This window comes from Triticum dicoccoides, chromosome 5B, assembly GCF_002162155.2.
Source record: "Triticum dicoccoides isolate Atlit2015 ecotype Zavitan chromosome 5B, WEW_v2.0, whole genome shotgun sequence".
In the NCBI taxonomy this organism is placed as follows: domain Eukaryota; kingdom Viridiplantae; phylum Streptophyta; class Magnoliopsida; order Poales; family Poaceae; genus Triticum; species Triticum dicoccoides.
This window is the reverse complement of record NC_041389.1, coordinates 114,162,743-114,181,459: the sequence shown is the minus strand read 5'-3', so window position 1 is coordinate 114,181,459 and position 18,717 is coordinate 114,162,743. Positions and strand designations below refer to the sequence as shown.

The 18,717-nt window shown below is 46.6% G+C and overlaps 2 protein-coding genes across 2 annotated transcripts in view; both read right to left on the bottom strand.

The window, feature by feature from the left end:
- The window catches only part of LOC119307689 (formin-like protein 12), a 13,381-nt gene extending 9,728 nt beyond the window's left edge, over window positions 1-3,653 (bottom strand). The window contains exons 1-9 of the mRNA XM_037583750.1: window positions 3,387-3,653; window positions 3,118-3,241; window positions 2,424-2,495; window positions 1,608-1,706; window positions 1,469-1,510; window positions 1,184-1,264; window positions 1,048-1,098; window positions 884-965; window positions 568-662 (exon numbers count right to left, since the gene is read on the bottom strand). Of these exons, the coding sequence (XP_037439647.1) occupies window positions 568-662; window positions 884-965; window positions 1,048-1,098; window positions 1,184-1,264; window positions 1,469-1,510; window positions 1,608-1,706; window positions 2,424-2,495; window positions 3,118-3,241; window positions 3,387-3,628 (888 nt within the window). The 5' untranslated portion in view covers window positions 3,629-3,653. The remainder of the gene's footprint in view (window positions 1-567; window positions 663-883; window positions 966-1,047; window positions 1,099-1,183; window positions 1,265-1,468; window positions 1,511-1,607; window positions 1,707-2,423; window positions 2,496-3,117; window positions 3,242-3,386) is intronic.
- Window positions 3,654-4,842: 1,189 nt separating this feature from the next.
- On the bottom strand, window positions 4,843-8,157 carry LOC119309191 (formin-like protein 12). The gene is made up of 4 exons (XM_037585227.1): window positions 7,415-8,157; window positions 7,121-7,342; window positions 5,245-7,036; window positions 4,843-4,985 (listed from the first exon to the last, which is right to left on the bottom strand). Exons 1-4 carry the CDS (start codon window positions 8,120-8,122, stop codon window positions 4,843-4,845), a joined length of 2,865 nt encoding a protein of 954 aa, XP_037441124.1. The 5' UTR covers window positions 8,123-8,157.
- Window positions 8,158-18,717: the final 10,560 nt, after the last annotated feature.

The following is an 18,717-nucleotide window of genomic DNA, read 5'->3' as shown; positions in this document are numbered from 1 at the left end:
CCGCTTTGTCTTTGCAAACCATATTCAAGGCTGCAACTGGATTCATATCGACCAGAAAAATCGGATTTGCCTCTTGAGCCAGAGCGCTGTGAATTACCAGTCATCAGATGGCCAGGTGAGATCAGGAAGCGCTGAGAGCACCACGGGACTTCATGGGATGGCAGGTGGGGCATGGGAGGCAAGAGATAAAGCCTATTTAGGCTGTTGAGTCGATTTAGGCTATTTATCAGTTTATGCCAATACACATGTATGTTTACACAAAAGAAATTGTGTATTCATTTCGAATTGAGGTGGGCCTGCCCCTGCCAATCAAGCACCCCTCCTTGTTCTCACTTTGCTTATCGACTCTCGAACATCCATCCTCTACTGCACCTTGCCATCAGGTTATCGTCAATGGTGTTTGCCATCCCCCATTCTCAACTGGCACAAAGCAGATCATTGCCAAAACACAAACTAGTTTGCATGATCCGGATTGGGGTTCTACGTGGATAGCCATGAATCAGCTAACTATAGAATGATATTTTCCTCATTTTTTAATCAATCAATGTCGGCCAATTATTTCCATACCTTGCAAAGAAAGTGCATTAGTGTTGTTCTACTGCTGGTTGCACGGGTCTCTACAAGTTTTAGGATACTGTCCAAGCGGAAACCAACAGCCTGGCCTGCACGGGAATAGCAAAAAAGAAATTGAAATTAAAATTAAAAAGAAGATACGAGGCAGAGGATAAAATTGTTTGGTAAACAAAAACCCCTGAAGATGCAATAAACTGGTATTGATACAGTTTCAATCTACTCCCCAAAATAGTACCGTACAATAGATAGTTGGAGCATTCTTCCCAACTAATAGTCTAACAGGATAGTTAGAAATCAGCAAAGACATTACCTCTTGGTGTCCCTTCATTTAATGTGTTCCCAATTAACAGAATGTTCTTCATGATCACCTTCAGCTTCTCAGAGCCTCTGAGCTGATTGGCATATCAGAAATGAGTTCTCGCGTGCTAAACATGAATACTGAATGTGAGAAACCTTAGTTGTTAGAATGTTTACCTCCTCACAAGCCGATGCCACGGTCAGCAAATTCTTTCTAACATCCCTAATCTAAGCAGGAAATAAATAAGTGGAGAGTGAGAAAGCCATGAACAACACAAATGACCTTAATCTCTAAAACTTAACAGTGTATGACCTGTGTCTGAAACTGAATCTTGAAAGCAAATATCCTAAACTTAGATTCAACCCTTGGCACCTTCATCAATTCTAGAAAGAACTGCATATATAGGAGAAAGATAAATAGTAAGGTAAACTGAGGTACAAATGTAAAATGTCATTTAAAACTTCAATTCAGATAAAATATGACCAGAGAAATATATAAGAGAAGGAAGCTATAAATTATGTGATAAGCAGGTAAACTTTGATGAAACATGATATTTGCATTAGAGTAATGCGTGTAAGCCAAAAGATATAGCTTTACCTGTTCACACTTTCCAAGAGTTTCCTTGTCTCCTGTGAAGTTCTGCCAGCCAAATTTACAAAATACGTAGAAAAAAACTTGTTCATGATTATACTAGAGACAAGGGGAAAATTCAAGGAAGTGTTAGTTTGGAAACAACCTTTAGAAGCTCCATTTCCTCTTTTGTTGGGCAAAACTTTATGAGATTTTCAACCTGATCAGCATCTAAAACTGAATCGTCCAAGGCCAGAGCAGCACTCTATTATGAGCAAAGAAAGTAAAGACATATCGGTAGAGAAAGTAGACTATATAAAAAAAATCTGATATACAGTCACGTGACTTAATTATGAACAAGAAAAAATGATTTCTGATTATTATTATTGCGGGAAGATTTTCTGAATTAACAGCGCAACTTAAACTTGACCCAACTTACTAACAAGCCAGAATTAATTGGTGCAAACTTCACATAAAATATAAGGAGATGTTTTAAAAAATGAAGCAGCTTACATAAAATATAAGGAGATGTTTAAAAAACTGAAGCAGCTTAGCCGTGAACTGAGTTCTCAAGTTCATCAAAATAATGTGATTCTGAAAAACAAATATGCCAAGGACCTCCAAGCAATTTTTCAGGTGAAAGAACCCAGTGGCAAAAAAATTACTAAAACTCATTGATAATTTATTTGAGTTAGTACCCAATCTTCATGCTAACACTTAAATAAAACTGATGAAAACAAGCTATGCTGGATCTTCAACACTACCTAGAAAGAACTTGAGCAATCAACAGGATTGCCCTTCCAATGACAGTATGTGCCCTCTTTGCTACCATGGTTGCTTATGGTGTTTGTCTTGCTGGCTTTGCTGCTAAGCTCCCTTTCTTGTATGTATGTTTGCTCTTACTCAATGAAATTATATGTGCATGCGATGTTTGCATGTTCTCTAGATACAAAGAGACAACAACTAGTAGGGAGATACTTACCATCATCTCGGAGAGTGGCATTTTAATTTTTGTCAACATGATCTCTGTGTTATTTGCCCGTCGTATATCAATCTGTGGATTTTTCAAGGACACCAACAAAACTTTCAGGGTTTTATTTGCACCAGAGGGACACAAGTTTTGTTGTAAGAAAGAAAATACAACTAAAAGAGTCCAATGCAAGCAGTCAGACAAGCTACTTTGAGGTAGCAAAAAATAAAGACATGCTACGAATGCAAAACCGAGTGAAACACCACCTATGCTCTTTCCTTAAAGTAAGTTAGTTCATGAGAAAGGCCGTCGCAACGTGCATGTTCTCAACTTTACTATGACTTCAGTCTCACATTGTAACTTGGAGGAGGTAATTTTACACTACTTTCGTGCATGACCTTACATGTGACACATCATATTAAAGAGCAATCATCATGTATTGCTTGTTTAAACCTAAAGTAATTAACATACTATGAAATTGAATAGAGTATTGCACTCTGTCTGCGCTGTAAAAACCTGTCCTCTGAAAGGATATTACAGGGTTTATTAATGAAGAAAAGGTACAAAAAATCATGATGTTGACATGCTATGCACCATAAACTTTGATGCCACTAAAAAATTCAGTGGCATAGCCTAGCTAGATGAGAGAGACTGAACACTGGCGGCGCTTTTGCTTATAGTATTTCAAATTGTTGGAGTAAGTTACCAGGTGAATTTTATCGGTTTTCGAACCAAGAGATTTTCCAGCCCCTTCTGATTTCGAGCCGCCTTTTGTCTTTGGAGCGATAGTGAAAAGAGACGCCAGTTCATTCACATCGAACTCGGAATTGCTGCATAGATGGTGCTATCAGTTAGCAGAATAAGAATGAACGTTAATTATATACGAGAATTGAGCTGATAGCGACATTTTCTTATCAGAGCATTTTACGAGAATTCATATCTTCTGGATCAAACAGTTGAAATAACAAAGAGTACCTATCAGCATCTGCTTGCTTTTGAATTTCTGCCCATACACTTCCTTGCATTGCTCTTGTTACTTTGACCCAGTGCAGTGGTTTTAGAGATGACTTCCGTGTTACAGTAAGTGAGGTTGCGCCCAAGGAACGAAGACCTCTTGCACCAGGTGGTGGGGGGCCACCTCGTCCACCAGGAGGTGGAGGGGGCCCACCAGGTACTCCAGGAGGTGGAGGGGGCCCACCAGGTATTCCGGGGGGCATTGGAGGAGCAGGTGCACCTGGAGGGGGAGGGGGGCCACCTACTCCTCCATGCCCTCTAGGAGGAGGTGGTGGCGGAGTCCCGCCATATCCTCCGGGAGGAGGAGGAGGAGACGGAGCTCCACCTCGAAATCCTGCGGGAGGTGGAGGAGTTGGAGTACCTCCTAGCCCTCCAATAGGCGGTGGTGGAGGTGGAACTCCTCCGATTCCTCCAGGTGGAGGAGGAGGTGGAGGTGCCCCTCCATATCCTCCGGGAGGTGGCGGCGGCGGCGGTGCAGCCCCACCAGAGGCTCCAGGAGGTAGCGGAGGAGGTGGAGGTGCCACTTGGTATCCTCCGGGAAGTGGCGGCGGCGGTGGAGCCACTCCACATGGTACAGGAGGTGGTGGTGGCGGCGATGGAGCCCCTCCATGCACTCCAAGAGGTGGTTTTGGAGGTGGAGCTCCACCTTGAAATCCATCTTGCAGTGGAGTTCCTTCTCGTCCTCTAACAAGTGAAGGCAGTGGAGTTGTTTTATTTCCTTCAGGACAAAGTGGAGGTGGAATTCTTTCCTTTTCTTCACAAAAAGTAGTTGGTGGAGGAATTGGAGCTCCGACTTGACATTCTGGTAGAGTTGGAGATGGGCTTCCTTCAGTAGGATGAGGAGGGAAATTCCCAGCGCTCTCTCTAGGTGGAGGTGGTGGTGGCAGCGGAATTCCAGCATCCCTTGTTAGAGGTGGAGGTGGAGCTATTACATGATCCTGGGAAATGGAAGGAGGCAAAAGTGCTTGATGTTGTCCAAAAGGAGGTGGTGGTGAAGGTGAGGGTACATCATGCCTTTTAGGTGAAATTGGAGGCAAAGGGCAAATTACTTCATGTTCTCTAGGCGGAGGTGGAGGAGGTGGCGGAGATGGTGGTGGTGCAGACGGGGATGATGTATCATTTATATGAAGAGCTGGTGGTTGAGGTAAATGGGGAGATGACAAGGATTGTGTTGAGGGTGTAACTGAAGGTGAGGGCAAAGGTTGTGGAGGTGGCAAAGGCGGGGGTGCAGGTGGTGTTGAAGGTGGGTGACAGGGTTGAGGTGTAAGTATATCAACAGGTGAAATTCCCCTATGCCAGCTGGGTGGATGTGGTGGGGTTGGAATGGTTCCATGTTCTTTTATACGAACTGTGGAGGGTGGGGTTTCATTGATCAGTTCATGCCGCGAGAATTCCTTGCATGCTTCCAAAGGAGGATCTAAAGGCTGTTCATGAGGTACTTCCTCTTTAAGTTTTGAACTTGAAGGATCATTTTCTCCAAGAGGTGGAGGTGAAGAGAGGGGTTGTTTTCCTGGTGCTGCTGCTGCTTCTTTATATGAACAATCTGAAGAAGACTTTGAGCTTATAAGTGGTACCGATTCACTATCATTACATGTAATTGGCAATGGTAGTTGTGGCAGTGGGGGAGGCAGGGGTGGAGGCTGTGGTGTACTATGTTGAGAAGTTTTGGGAGATAGAGAATGAGGCATGTGAAAGAAATACTTTGTATCTTCACTGGTAGTTGGAACATCCATGTCAGTTGATATATTTCTTCTGTTTGCTACTTCTGCGTCTATAAAATCAGAGGCTCCTAAGAGAAAGTCTGTCATCACTATACTACTTTTGGATGGTAAAGTTAGAGAGGAAAAACCTAGGTCGAGAATAGTTTGTCTATGAGGACTAGAGGAGCAAGACCCCTTTTCTCTTTGTGCATGATGAGATATTGAGGTGCTTGAATTATTTTGAGTACAAAGAGTATGTGAAGGAGGAGGTGGGGGTGGGGCTGGAGGGTGAGATGCATACCTGTTGGGAGCAGGCAAAGATAGACTACCTGGATGTAAATCTTTTCCGTGTATCTTTGCTGGGTAAGGTTGTCGAGGTGGTGGTGATGGTATCAAGGGAGAATGAGGGTTAACATGTTGTTGACGGTTGGCATGTAATAATGGAGAATAGGAAGTTGACATCTCTATATATGCTTCCAATGAAGAAGATGAAGGTAGAGATGAAGCAGTTTTGATTGGTCGTAGATGGGGATTTACTAGAGATGATACTTCTGATGATCTTAGAGAAACATCCCTTCCGCTTGTAGAAGGAACAGAGTTCTGATTAGATTCTGTTTGCAATGGAGATAGAAAGGACAAATCTGTCGATGATGAACGGAGCACATTACGCCTGGGAGAATATGGTGCAAAAATACGTTGTGTTGACAAAGGAAGAAAAGTTTTTTTATTTAGCACCAGTCGAGACGAGTCAGCTGTAACTGTACTTGCACTGGCATGAGTTAGAGCGTCATTTGCTTCCAGGCTAAATCCTTCAGATAGCATATTCACAGAAGAAATATTCGAAGGTTGGCCTGTCGAGCTGGATACTGAAGCTTCCGTTCCTTCTGTTTGTTCTGCAGATCCGTTATTATTGGAAGCATCAGACTGCTTAATTTTTTGCTCACTGGAACTTAAAATCAGGGTAGCACTTGTGCTCTGCAGGTGTGGCCTCCCTAACAATGCAGGCTCCACTCTGTTATTCTCATCTGTGGGTTCAATCACTAGTACGTTTGTGCCACTGATGCTAGGTTGATCCGTGTTACTGTTGTTTTCTTGTTTGATGCCATTGACAGAAGTAACACATTCTTCTCCTAGACTATCTCCCTCATCCTGTTTGAGAGCAATGTCAATGTTAAGTCCTGCAGTACTATCAGCCTCTGTCAATATAGTGCTTTCCGAATTGTGGACTGCATTGCCTGATTCAATCTCGCCCTCCAGCACTTGTTTTGGAGTGGTGACTTCAGATATGATTACTTCTTTGATCATCTGAATGTCCTTTGGACTATTGGTTTCCAATATAATCACCTCTTTGACCAGCACATTATCAGTATGACTCGAGTCTTGCTTGGGATCCACTGTCCTGTCCTGCCTTGAATCGCTGTTTTCAACTGTGCAGCCATCATCTTTATCTATGTAGGTAGCAGAACTTGAATTGCTGCTGTCTCTGCCTCCATCTGTTGTACTTTCCAAACTTGACACTACTCTCGTTATATCTTCGTGCATAATATTGGTGTCAACAGATGTGCATGCATTTTCATCATTTAGTATTCCAAATGACATATTCATGTCATTGGTTTTACTTTCTGGTGATCCACCAATATCATCACTGCTCAGCTCAAGACTGGAAAATGGCGAGATTTTCCTGGCTTCAGCGCTTAAAGTACGATCTGAAGAAGCTATGGAACGAAAATCAGCATCCTTGTGTCCATCATGTAAGTCAGGATTACTGAAGATTTCCTCTGCTTCAAAGAACTCATCAGTAGAGCCAACTTCTATCTCATCCCCACAGTCGTCGTCATCGTCGTCGTCATCATCACCGGATGCAATTTCGGAAGACGCATCAGATTCAGCATCAAACTCTGAAAAGAGTACCTGGTTCAGGCATGCACTTGCAATTAACATTAATCGATTTGATAATAAGTAGCCCCAGACATGTAAGAAAAAAGCACGGCCTACCTCTGCTTTGAAGTTCTTTGTGAACCGGTAATCAGCATCCCAAGAGACATCAATGTGCTCAAAGTTCAACTGTAAAATGTGAGACTGGATAAAGAAAGTATTGAACATCACCCTAAACATTAGCCTTTCATTTTCTAGGCCATCATCCACATGCAAGCATTCAAGGACCACATCACCTTGGACGCAGGATCCCACATTTAACTTCACCGGCATGTTGTCTGCCTGCAACGGTAGTTAACAAGTAACTAACACAAATAGCATAATGATCAAGAACTAAGCTGAGCTTGATGGTACCTGTCTGTAACGCCTAACATGTTTCTTGGCTTTGAATGGTGTTGCAAGAGCATTGCGACCTCTATCAAGCGTTAGAATATCCTGCCCATATACTCGAACTATTGGCCTACAACCACCTACTCCATCGAAATTTGGTACTCCTCTAAGAATTACACAATCCAGGGTGAAAGGAATAGGTTGTGTGGGCAACCCCAACGCGTAGTCCATTCTGCATATGTACTGTAGATATCGAACATGAGAAGGCTGTGGATTTAATGTTGTTAACATCTGAAGAAGCTCCTTGGGTGCTTGCTTGTACACCATGTCCAGAGTTCTTTGCTCCCCATTGTATTGTTTCCGGTACAGAAGAAGAGCTGCAAGCATAAATGCCAACACTGGCCATCCGCCTTTCTCACAGTGCATTAGCAGAATATTTTGCTTCCCTTCAAACATAAGCCACCTCTCGCTCAGCCTGAGGAAGTGGATGATGATGTCCAAAGGAAGCAATGGGCATCCTAAGTATTGGCAGGGGTAATCTTTGACTGTAATTCTGTACAGGGAGAACAAGCCTGAAACCAGACTTTTTCCTTCATCTCTGAAGTTTAATACCATCAATGAAGAATCTGCAAACTGCTCACGGAGCTGCAACACAATGCTGTCCAGATAATTCTTGTATTTGAATTGATCCATGGTTTCTGTCGAGAAGCAACAATCGAATACTGCAAGCATTGAACAGACCAGTCATTTTCTCTTCATGTCAAACTGGACTTGTAACTGTAAGCATATTCACGAAGATTTTAGCAGCATGGTGCAAGGCTGGCAGGCACTACTTGTTGAAAACGATCAGATATGGGAATAGCAGCACTACATGATAATTTTTGGAGCCTCTGTTCTCACAGTTCAGTAAAAAAATTGAAGACCTATACGACTCACAAGATTTAAGTGTTTGATTGGAAAAAGGAGTGGCACATTCATGTTGTAGTTTTGTCTCCCGCTTCAGTCTTGTTCTAGTTCTCAAATTATAACTGCATGATAGTGATCATGCGCCTGTTGTGCCTTAGTTATACAGCCACTTGTTCTTGTCCATAGGTTAGAACAGCACATTCATTTGCATTGGCCTAAGTAAACTAGAATGGCTTTAAAAAAAGAAGCTAATGCAGCACGTACATAATGTATACATTAGTGATAAAATGTGGGGGGAAAGAATAAAATCTTGTACTAGCAGTTTCTTCCCGTATAGACCAAATTATTACGTAAAACAGCTAAATTTATGAGGCTAAAAGAGCTATAATAATAAAAAATCGCGAGCAATTCCATGCCCCCTTGTATCCTTGGCGAATTGCCCCAACATTTCAAGAGGACGAGGCAGGCAGGGTTACCGTAGACGCGGTCTGCGATCTCGAGGAGCCGATCCGGCGGCTTCCGGTAGAACAGCCTCCGGAACAGCGCCATTTCCTCCTCCTCCCCGTTGCCGCCGTCTCCGGCGGCCTAGGCTGCGGCACCCCCCTTCCTGATCGCGTCCGCCTGCTCAAGCGCAACCAGCGACCGAGGAGCACTACCAAGGACGCCTCGCCCGCGCCGCCGCGGCCGCCGGCGACCCCACGACCCAGCTCCGGCACGCGACGCGCGCGGGGGGAGGCAATGCGCGGCGGAATTCGCCCCTCGCTAGGGTTTCGCCCTCGTATTTTTCCTCAAATTTTTTGGTGCGAAAAAATCTCTGGTTTTTTGGGGTCGCTGCTAATTTTTTGGTGTTTGAGGTGGCGGAGAAGGAAGCGGAAGGAGAGGAGAGAGAGAAGGAAGAAAGGAGGGAGGAAGGAGGAGGCGGCACGAGACGGAACAGCAGAAACTACGGCTAGTCGGCTCGGCCCGGCTGTTTGGGAGTTTTTTTTAAAACAGTTTTGCTAAAGCATATTGCTCTCCAGCCTTTCGGCCCACCAGGCGGTGAAAAAAAAACCGCCTGCGGGCGAACCGGCGCAAGTTTGGCGCGTGGGGCGATTTCGTTCCCAGTCGTCATTCATCAGGTCGCCGCCAATATTGCGCGAGGTCGATGAAATTACGTACAAATTTGTGCAAACTCGGCGATCTGGTACGAACTCGGCGAAATTTCATTGAAATTTGTAAAAAAAAAGTAAAAACATGCAAACAACGGCAAACTACGCCACACTAGCCACTGCGCCTCGTCCACCGTCCGCCATCTACATGCCAAGAAGCATGTAGAAACGGGTGTAGTCGCCGCCGCCGCCGCCGTCGTCGTCGCTCGCCCCGCCGGAGCCACCGTCGTCCCTGCTGCACCCCTGCCCAGGGTCGCCGACGCGCGGGGCATTGGACGGTCCGGCCTCGTCCTCCTCGTTGCTGTCGAGGACGATGACGTCGCCCTCCTCGCGCCCGCGGCGCCGGGCTTGGAGCTCCGCGTATGCCTGGCGCTGGCGGCGCACCTGCTCGCGAATGTAGTCCTCCTTCACCCATTTTAGGGCGGCCTCGTCGTCGGGGGCCACCATGTCGACGTACTCCGGCTTCACGGGGAGCAGGCCTGGCTCAGGCTTCGGCCGGACCAGGCGAAGGGAGCGCGGGGAGGGGCGGGTACCCTCGTTGATGACGAGGGCGCCGCTGCGGGTGTGGCGCCACTGCGGTGTCTCCTCCGGCTCTGGCTTGACGGGACGGAGAGCCGGCGAGCCAGAGCCTGACAACGAGGACGTCGGCTCCATTCGCCGCGGTGTCTAGGAACTGCCACGGTGGCGAGAGAAGGACGGCCGCGCCGGGTACTCGAGGCGCGACACGTTGCCGGTCTCGATGTGGTCGAGGATGCGGCGTGGGACGCCCCACCACTAGCGCCGTCCTTTGGCGTTGAGGCGGCCGCGGGGAATGACGTCATTGACGGAGGCGATCTGCTCTTCGCGGCGGCGCTCGAAGTACATCGTCCACGGCGTTTCGCTGTCGGGCGCGTACCTCGGCTCGTTCCGCTGTTCCTCCGTCAAGAAGGAGCAGATGCGGGCGATCTCAGCCCGCCGTGCCACCCCTTCGGGCACCGGCGGCACCGGGACGCCACCGTCGCTCAGCCTTCACGCCCCCGGCACACGCATGTCTAGGGGCGCCGGGTACTCGGCCTCGTAGAGGAGGCGCACCTCTAGCTCTTGGAGATGGCGGCCGCCGAAGCCGTTCGCCGCCGCGTGGTCGCCTGGAAACCTCTCGGCCATTTTTGCTCATCGGCGGGAAGGGAGGAGAGGGCTGCTTTGCAAGGCGGATGCAGGGGGGTTGTGGCGTTCACCGGCGGGCAGGGGTCGCCTTTTATAGCCCCAGTGGGGCGGCGAGAGGCTGCATGCTGGGCGACGCGTGGCGGGAACGGGCGAGATGCGTGTCGGCGGCGCCAGGCATCAATGAAGCATCAATGGAGGCTGACCGGCGCGGCAGCGCGGCAACCTTGGCATTGATTCCCGCGGGAACTGAGGCGATGAGGGCGACAAAGCGACGTCTCGCTGACTCGGCGGGCCCATCCTTTTTCGCACCAAAATCGCGTCCCCCGGCAACCCCAGGTGCTCCCCAGCGTGCCTGGTTTGGCCTAGGTCCGCCGACGCTAATTTCGGCCCAAAACGGCAAAAAACAGGCTCCTAGGGGCGCGACTGGGCCGTTTTTTGGGCGTCGGCGCGAAGAAATCGCCTGGGGGGCGTGTTGGGGGCTCGGTTGGAGATGCTCTAAGTATTGTACATCTAAGTCTATGTATGGGAGGAGGTTCACTTAGTCTAATGAACAGTAGCTGGCTACCTTGACCAAGATTGAGCGCATTCTACTTTCCATGGATTGGGATTTGGAGCATAGTGAGAGTCTCCTCCAAGCCCTTTCATCCAGAGTTTCGGATCACGCTCCGCTACATCTCACCACTAATGCCTCATTCATGCATAGAAAAAGGTTCCGGTTCGAGCTGTTTTGGACTAGATTGGAGGGGTTCCAAGAGGCCAATCGTGATGCATGGGGTATGTGATGACCGCATCACTGACCCGTTTAAGAGGCTGGACACGCTGATGAGAAACACTAGGACAACACAAAACCGGCAATATCAACCTGCAAATGGCCATCGACACATGGATCATTTTCAGATTGGATAAGGCTTCAGACGTGAGACAACTTACGAAACTAGAAGGGTGGTTGAGGCGCACCTTGAAACTGGCACTTCTTGGGCTTGCATCCTTGGAGCGTACCATTGATAGGAAGAGGTCATGCTTCAGATGGCTTAAGGAAGGAGATGAGAATGCTACATTCTTTCAAGCATTTGCTAATGGTCGAAGAGCAAAAAAAAATCATCCCATTAAGCATGGTGAAGAGATAGTGACATATCAGGAGAGGATGGAGGAGATCTTTTCTGACTCCTTCCACTCCATCATCGGGACGGCCCACGCTAGAGAGCACACCCTGGACCTGGAGTACTTGGGCATGCAACAGATAGATCTACAGGGCATCGAGGCTATCTTCATTGAAGAGGAAGTGTGGTCAGTATTTAAAGAGTTACATCTAGATCGAGCTCCGGGCCTTGATGGATACATCGGCGCCTTCTTTCAGAAGGCATGGGGCATTATCAAAAATGACATCATGGCGGCTCTCATCAAATTCTTCATGGGAGATGGATGAGGATTCTCTAAACTGACCCGTGCAATGATTGTGTTGTTGCCAAAGAAAGTGGGTGCGGAAAGTGTTGGAGACTATCGGTCGATAAGCTTACCTCACAGTATATCTAAGCTATTCGCCAAGATACTAGCGATGAGAGTGCGACCACATATGAAAGACTTAGTGACTATCAACCAATCTGCTTTCATTCAAGGGTTATGCTTCCATGATAACTTCCTCTTGGTGCGGCAAGTAGTGAGGAAGATTGCTAACCGGAAGAGCAAAGGTGTGTTCTTGAAGATAGACATTTCAAGGGCTTTTGATTCACTCTCATGGTTGTTCCTATTCGAAGTGCTGAGAGCGAAAGGATTCAGAGAAAATTGGATCAAGTGGTTGTGTATACATCTACATACGGCTTCCACCAAAGTGTTGGTTAATGGGATCCCGGGCAGGAGCATTTGGCATGCATGTGGTCTCAGACAGGGCGACCCCATATCCCCCGTTCTCTTTGTCATTGCCATGGATGCCCTCATGGCAATCTTCGAGAAAGCTTTGGAGGAGGGCGTGATCAGATCATACAGGGGCGTTGGAGCCCGGCAGAGGCTGTCCATTTACGCCGATGACGTTGCTTTGTTTGTGCACCCCACAACAAGCGATCTGAGCTTCATCAGGGAGGCTCTTCAGGTGTTTGGAGAGGCCTTGGGTTTGAGGATAAATTACAGAAAGACCACAGTCACCCTTATACATGGCGATCAGGATGACAAAGACAGGGTTACCGCCCTATTGCAATGCGAGCTTGTTGAATTCCCGTGTAAGTACTTGGGCATACAATTGGCGATCAAAAATGTCACGCCCAATATGCGATACTATCCTAAAGAGACTCGAAGGTCCCACCAAGGATAGAACCGCATATTGAAACGCTTTTGCAAGGTGGATATCATTACATCAACATTACATAATAGTTGGGGATACATACAAAAGGCATACAATGCCACACGAATACAACATCATCTTACACAAGAGCATCATCCGACTACGGATGAAACACAAACAGAAACTCAAACGACATCCACCCTGCTAGCCCAGGCTGCCGACCTGGAACCTATCCCCTGATCGAAGAAGCAGAAGAAGAAACTCCAAAACAAGCAACATCGCTCTCGCGTCATGATCATCGCATAACCTGTACCTGCAACTGTTGTTGTAGTAATCTGTGAGCCACGAGGACTCAGCAATCCCATTACCATGGGTATCAAGACTAGCAAAGCTTAATGGGAAAGGAAGGGGTAAAGTGGTGAGGTTGCAGCAGCGGCTAAGCATATATGGTGGCTAACATACGCAAAAGAGAGCGAGAAGAGAAACAAGCGGAACGGTCGTCAACTAGTAATGATCAAGAGGTGATCCTGAACTCCTACTTACGTCAATCATAACACAGAAACCGTGTTCACTTCCCGGACTCCGCCGAGAAGAGACCATCACGGCTACACACGCGGTTGATGCGTTTTAATTCGGATCTGGTGTCAAGGTATCTACAACCGGACATTAACAAATTCCCATCTGCCACATAACCGCGGGCACGGCTCTCGAAAGTTTATACCCTGCAGGGGTGTCCCAACTTAGCCCATGATAAGCTCTCGCGATCAACGAAGGATATTCCTTCTTCCAGGAAGACCCGATCAGTCTCGGAATCCCGGTTTACAAGACATTTCGACAATGGTAAAACAAGACCAGCAAAGCCGCCCGATGCACCGACAATCCCGATAGGAGCTGCACATATCTCGTTCTCAGGGCAACACCGGATAAATCAAGCTACGAGTAAAACCAGACCTCGAGTTGCCCCGAGGTGGCCCCGCAGGCTGCTCGGTTCGGACCAACACTTAGACAAGCACTGGCCCGGGGGGGGGGGGCTAAAATAAAGATGACCCTTGGGTTAATTACTCCCAAGGGAAAGGTAGGTGGTGGTAAGGCAAATGGTAAAACCAAGGTTGGGCCTTGCTGGAGGAGTTTTATTCAAAGCGAACTATCAAGGGGGTCCCATAAATCACCCAACCGCGTTAGGAACGCAAAATCCGGTAACATAACACCGGTATGACGGAAACTAGGGCGGCAAGAGTGGAACAAAACACCAGGCATAAGGCCGAGCCTTCCACCCTTTACCAAAATATATAGATGCATTAATAATATAAGAGATATTGTGATATCCCAACATAATCCTGTCCATCGTGGAGCAATCTTCAACTTCACCTGCAACTAGCAACGCTATAAGAGGGGCTGAGCAAAGTGGTAACATAGCCAAGCAATGGTTTGCTAGGAAGGGTGTCAAAGGTTAGAGGTTCATGGCAATTTGGGAGGCTTGAAGAACAAATGATAGGTAACGCAGCAAAGCGATAGAACGAAGCAACTAGCATAGCAATGATAGTAGTGAGATCCAGGGTAGCGGTCATCTTGCCTGAAATCCCGCAAGGAAGAAGAACGAGTCCATGAAGAATATGAAGCCACGAAGACGAACCACACGTAGACGAACGAATCCTCACGATCGCAACGAAACGGGAACTATCGAGAGGAAGCACACAACATGGTAAAAACACCACACATAGACAAGACATGATGCACAACAAACATGATGCATGACAAGGCTACATGAAGCTATTCATGGCAAGAGATGATGCATACAAGACCAACACATCAAGGCAAGTTTAAATGAGGCCGGAAACTACACATGACAATTCCGGTAAGTCCTCATATGCACATTTCGAAAAGGGTCCAGATCTGAACAAACATTATGTTCAAGTTGTTATACAGCAAGTTAAGATGCACCAAGATGATCTACACGAGATTCTAGTCAAGTTACATATAAAGTTCATTAGATTTGGAGCTACGGCCTAGAAGATATGAGCAAAACAAGTTAAACATGGCATTGATGCAAAATGCATACAAACATCAAGCAAACACACCAAAACAAGGATGCAACATGATAATATGAAACTACATGCAAAATCAAGCAAGTTTCATATAGAGCACACCCAAAACGGAGCAACGGTTCAACACATACACTATACAAAGCATAACAACAATCTGTCCATAACAGCAACTAGGCATCTTGCTGTCACGCCCAATATGCGACCCTATCCAAAAGGAACTCGAAGGTCCCACCAAGGATAGACCCGCATATTGGAACACTTTTGCAAGGTGGATATCATTACATCAACATTACATAATAGATGGGGATACATACAAGAGGCATACAATGCCACACGAATACAATATCATATTACATAAGAGCAACATCCGACTACGGATGAATCATAAACAGAAACTCAAACAATATCCACCCTACTAGCCCAGGCTGCCGACCTGGAACCTATCCCCTAATCGAAGAAGAAGCAGCAAGATGAACTCCAAAACAAGCAAACATCGCTCTCGCGTCAAGATCATCGCATAACCTGTACCTGCAATTGTTGTTGTAGTAATCTGTGAGCCACGAGGACTCAGCAATCCCATTACCATGGGCATCAAGACTAGCAAAGCTTAATGGGAAAGGAAGGGGTAAGGTGGTGAGGTTGCAGCAGCGGCTAAGCAAGTATGGTGGCTAACATACGCAAATGAGAGCGAGAAGAGAAACAAAGGAACGGTCGTCAACTAGCAATGATCAAGAGGTGATCCTGAACACCTACTTACGTCAATCATAACACAGAAACCGTGTTCACTTCCCGGACTCCGCCGAGAAGAGACCATCACGGCTACACACGCGGTTGATGCGTTTTAATTCGGATCTGGTGTCAAGTTATCTACAACCGGACATTAACAAATTCCATCTGCCACATAACCGCGGGCACGGCTCTCGAAAGTTTATACCCTGCAGGGGTGTCCCAACTTAGCCCATGACAAGCTCTCGCGATCAACGAAGGAATAGACCTTCTCCCAGGAAGACCCGATCAGTCTCGGAATCCCGGTTTACAATACATTTCGACAATGGTAAAACAAGACCAGCAAAGCCGCCCGATGCGCCGACAATCCCGATAGGAGCTGCACATATCTCGTTCTCAGGGCAACACCGGATGAGACATCCTACGAGTAAAACCAGACCTCGAGTTGCCCCGAGGGGGCCACGCAGTCTACTCGGTTCGAACCAGCACTTAGACAAGCACTGGCCCGGGGGGGCTAAAATAAAGATGACCCTCGAGAGAGCGACTCCCAAGGGAAAAAGTAGGTGGTGGTGAGGCAAATGGTAAAACCAAGGTTGGGCCTTGCTGGACAAGTTTTATTCAAAGCGAACTGTCAGGGGGGTCCCATAAATCACCCGACCGCGTTAGGGACGCAAAATCCGGGAACATAACATCGGTATGACGGAAACTAGGGCGGCAAGAGTGGAACAAAACACCAGGCATAAGGCCGAGCCTTCCACCCTTTACCAAGTATATAGATGCATTAATAATATAAGAGATATTGTGATATCCCAACATAACCCTGTCCACCATGGAGCAATCTTCAACTTCACCTGCAACTAGCAACGCTATAAGAGGGGCTGAGCAAAAGCGGTAACATAGCCAAACAACGGTTTGCATAGGAAAGGTGTCAAAGGTTAGAGGTTCATGGCAATATGGGATGGCTTGATAAACAGGTAATAGGTAGCGCAACATAGCGATAGAACGAAGCAACTAGCATAGCAATGATAGTAGTGAGATCCAGGGTAGCGGTCATCTTGCCTGAAATCCCGCAAGGAAGAAGAACGAGTCCATGAAGAAGACGAACGGATGAAGCCGAACCAATCGTAGACGAACGAATCGTCACGATCGCAACGAAACAGGAACTAACAAGAAGAAGCACACAACATAGGTAAACACACCACACATGAACATGACATGAGGCACAACAAGCATGATGCATGACCAAGCTACATGAAGCTACTCATGGCAAGAGATGATGCAAACATGAACAACACATCAAGGCAAGTTTAAATGAGGCCGGGAACAACATATAACAATTCCGGTAAGTCCTCATATGCAAATTTCGAAAATTGGTCCAGATCTGAATAAACCTTATGTTCAAGTTGTTAAACAGCAAGTTAAGATGCACCAAGATGAACTACACGAAATTCTAGTCAAGTTACATATAAAGTTCATTAGATTCGGAGCTACGGCCTAGAAAATATGATCAAAACAAGTTAAACATGGCATTGATGCAAAATGCATACAAACATCAAGCAAACACACCAAAACATGGATGCAACATGATAATATGAAACTACATGCAAAATCAAGCAAGTTTCATATAGAGCACACTCAAAACGGAGCAACGGTGTAACACATACACTCTATACAAGTCATAGCAACAATCTGTCCAAAATAGCAACTAGGCATATTGCAAGCATCAAAACAATAAGCTACAGCACCCCAACATAATAACAAAAGGCATGGGCATGAAGTACAGGTAGAGCATAACAAAACATGAACACTGAGCTATCTCCAGAAATCACTAGAACATGCTCCAAAACACATGGTAAGATTGCAAATAATAACAGTTTCAGACTTTAGCAGAAATAACATCAGGTTGCAATGTTTAGAGCTATCAAACAACATGTTACAGGAACATATCATGGCAAACAAAGGCATGGCATGAATCTACTAATTGCATAGATCAAAAGTCCCTTACTGATCATGAGCCAGAAAGGATCAGAAGATATGATGGCACCCATGTAAACATGGCAAGTTATATTACAGATTCATATATGGCAGGAACAACGATAAGTAGGCATGTTGGTGAGCTTGAACCACTCACCACAGAGCAAGGCATGGCATGGCAAGGCAACCAACAGCAAGAAGACATGTTTATGAAGCTAAGCATGGCAAGAACAAGTACATAGGGTGCATGGATCACTAGGAAACAATCATGGAAACATTGAACTTAATGTTAACAGGCTGACAGTGACATTTTCAAGCAACTTTAGAGCAAGATAACACCATATTCCAGCAGGCTATAATTGCAACCAGTGGCATGAATGGATAGAGCATGACATGTAGATCAAAACATGTTTATAGAAAATCTTCAGATTATGCACGAAATGACTAGTAGAAGCATGTTAACATAGCAACAAAATATAACAGAATCTGTCAGGAAAACAGCAACAGCAACTACCCTACTTAGCAAGCTTGATACACTCAGCACACAACTCATAAAAAAACATGGTTAACACCCCTGGAAATATGGCATGGCATAGATCAAAACACATGAAGACATCAACCTCATAGGATGCACACATCAATCATGGCAAAAATGATAAAAGAGCAAGTTATAACAGTTTCAGCAGATTAACAGCAACATGCACTCTTCCAACAGCATTTAGGGCATCAAGATGAGCTCAAATGAAAATGATGCAATGTAATTAAATTAAGTACTCGTCGAGACGAACAATTTGACATATTACACGCACGAAACGGAGCTACGGATGCAGAGATACAGCAGGTCAAACATGACATGATAATGTCAAGTTTCACAGGGACTTAGTGGATTCGAGGGAGGAGAGAAGTCAACCTCTCCGAGATTTGGATCGGGCGCGGAAGTCGAGGCAGGGCCGGGCTCGCCGGAGACGGCGCCGGAGAGGTCGGAGGAGGCGCGGGGATGTGGCCCCGGACCGGATCCGGCCGGATCCGGCCGGCGGCGGGCGGGGGAGGCGCGCGGGGAGGCGCTCGGGGGGCGCGGCGGCGAGCTCCGGCCAGCCCGACTGGCACGGC